Source organism: Callospermophilus lateralis, chromosome 2 (genome assembly GCF_048772815.1).
Source record: "Callospermophilus lateralis isolate mCalLat2 chromosome 2, mCalLat2.hap1, whole genome shotgun sequence".
In the NCBI taxonomy this organism is placed as follows: domain Eukaryota; kingdom Metazoa; phylum Chordata; class Mammalia; order Rodentia; family Sciuridae; genus Callospermophilus; species Callospermophilus lateralis.
In genome coordinates this window covers 194,470,767-194,473,269 of record NC_135306.1, presented here as the reverse complement: position 1 = coordinate 194,473,269, position 2,503 = coordinate 194,470,767, and the positions used below count along the sequence as shown (strand labels likewise).

At 38.2% G+C, this 2,503-nt stretch overlaps 1 protein-coding gene across 1 annotated transcript; it reads right to left on the bottom strand.

The window, feature by feature from the left end:
• Window positions 1-899: 899 nt before the first annotated feature.
• On the bottom strand, window positions 900-1,811 carry LOC143391682 (olfactory receptor 4C11-like). Its single transcript, XM_076844441.1, has one exon. It carries the CDS (start codon window positions 1,809-1,811, stop codon window positions 900-902), a length of 912 nt encoding a protein of 303 aa, XP_076700556.1.
• Window positions 1,812-2,503: the final 692 nt, after the last annotated feature.

Sequence of the window (2,503 nt, the reverse complement as noted above, 5' to 3'; positions counted from 1 at the left end):
CTGAATTTAAAAATTTAAGGAACTATTAAGAGAGAAAGAAAAAAAAAACACATGGATCTTTACTCATATCTGGCACCTAAAATAAGGACAACAGCTGACAAGCTAAGCTACTCAAGGTCAATGATATAGGCATATCCTGAAACTCCATCTCTTCCTGTACATTTTCATATAGTCCAATGAGATTAATAAAATATAAGTACTATAAAGGTCTTTCTTTCCACCTGGGGAAAATCAACACTTTTCTTTTACCTTCTCACTCTTCTGCACATAGATCTTCATGCTCCCTTGGCATCTTCCAAGTCCTCTCAGATACTCCTCTCTCTATTTTGTGAAGAGCAATGTGAAAGATGCCCCAGCCCAGGAGACAGGATGATTGATGTGGCCTATCTCATTCAAACAGTGAGATCCTCCTCCCTGTCCATTCACAGAACTTTTAGACTCTTCCCAGGCAGGGTCTAGGTTTCCATTGGACTTTCATGTTTTTATAGGAGTTTGAGCATGTATCACTGTACACACCCTCAGTGAAACAGGCAGATTTCCAGAGTAGCATTTTCTAGAAGCATTCTCTCTAATCCTTAGGTTGGCAATATAATAACTTTAGTTCTGTACAGTTTCTTATGGATTGCTCTTATGACCACATTCAAAGAGACTACAATAAATCTGGGGAAAAGTGTTAGTATAGACAAATGTACATCATGATCATTCTGTGATTAGTCAGGTATAATACACGTATTCCAGAGGATGGGACGAGATTATGATTTATACACACACACACACACACACACACACAGATCTTTATTATTTATCATTAATATTTTATTTTTCTAGTCCATGCATGAAGACTAAACCTTTCAGAGAGTGTACATTAGGATCCTCATGTGTCATTTATCAATTTAAAGTTATACTTTGCTATACCATAATTTTTTCATGGCATTTTTCACTTCTGCATTCCTTAGTGTATAGATCAGTGGATTCAGTAAAGGTGTCCCAATTGTATAAAACACAGCCACCATCTTGTCTATTGGAAAGGTGGTTGGAGGACGAGTGTATATAAATATACAAGGACCAAAAAATATGACTACAACAATAAAGTGGGAGGTGCATGTTGAAAGAGCTTTCCGCCTTCCTTCTGCACTGTGGTTTCTCAGAGAGTACAGGATAACAGCATAGGAGATAAGTAAGACTGTGAAACTCACCATGCATATGACCCCACTGTTAGAAACAACTAGCAAATTTATCACATAAGTGTTCATGCAGGCAAGTTTCAACAAGGGCTGCAAATCACAGAAATAGTGATCAATCACATTGGGGCCACAGAAGGGCAATCTCAGAGCCAGGAAAATCTGTGCAGAGGAATGAATGCAAGATCCCACCCAGGCCAGAATTACCAACACACCACAGACACGCTGGCTCATGATGGTTGTATATCGCAAGGGCTTACAGATGGCCACATAGCGATCGAAGGCCATGATGATGAGCACAAATATCTCCATGCAGCCAAAGAAATGGGCTGCAAAAACTTGAGTCATACACTCATTGTAGGAAATGGTCTTCTTCTGAGAAAGGGCATCCACAATCAGTCTGGGGGCTGTGGTTGTAGAGAAGCAAGCATCTGCAAATGACAGGTAGAAGAGGAAAAAATACATGGGACTCCTAAGGGTCTGGCTTGTTTTAATGGTCACCACAATGAGAAAGTTCCCCAACAGGGTCATGAGATAAAAAATCAAGAAGATCCCAAATATTGCCTTCTGCTTGCCAGGGTCTTGAGTCAACCCAAACAGAATGAATTCAGTCACGCTGCCGTTATGCATCACCCTGTCAGTGCCTTTGGGCAGCATGCAGTTGACAAATGTTTAACCTGCATAGAGAAGAAAATAAATGACATTTTAAAAAGATCAGTGTGCTGATCTACGGATTCTTAAGTTCCACCATGCGCTGTTACCTCCATTTCATTTGTGGTGAGACAAAATCCCTTGGCACCATTTAAGATTGTGATGCCCTTGACTCTTCTAGATTTCTCTGTTGACTCAGAAACTCACTGGGCTGAATCAATTTTTTTTTTTTTTGCATTTGGGAAATAAAAGATACATGTCCTCCAAATATGTTGATTCTTACCTAGATAGATAACTGTAGAATTTGTTCCTTCCTTGGATGTGTGGTTCTTTTGAAACTCAGCCTTCCTATATCAAAAATGGAATTCCAATACTCGTCGAAAGGTTTTATAACTACATGTATAAACACATCTACACAGATCTTTAATGTATCATCATTTTATCTATGAACTTTGCAATCTTAAAACACTATTCCATAAAATTAAGCATTATTAATAATGGGGAATCCTACCCAACAAAACTCTTCTCAGTTAATTTCACTCTTTTTAGTGTCCATATTATGTTCTTCCCCTTTAATATCTTGGATTAAATATATTCTCCAAAAATATCTTTTCACCACTTCTCATTAATGCATTTTGATTTAAGAAATCAGTTCACTGATGGTCGTAATT

What these genes read in the sequence shown, in the direction of transcription:
- LOC143391682 (XM_076844441.1), bottom strand. Translation starts at nt 1,811, where the DNA reads ATGCATAACGGCAGCGTGACTGAATTCATTCTGTTTGGGTTGACTCAA.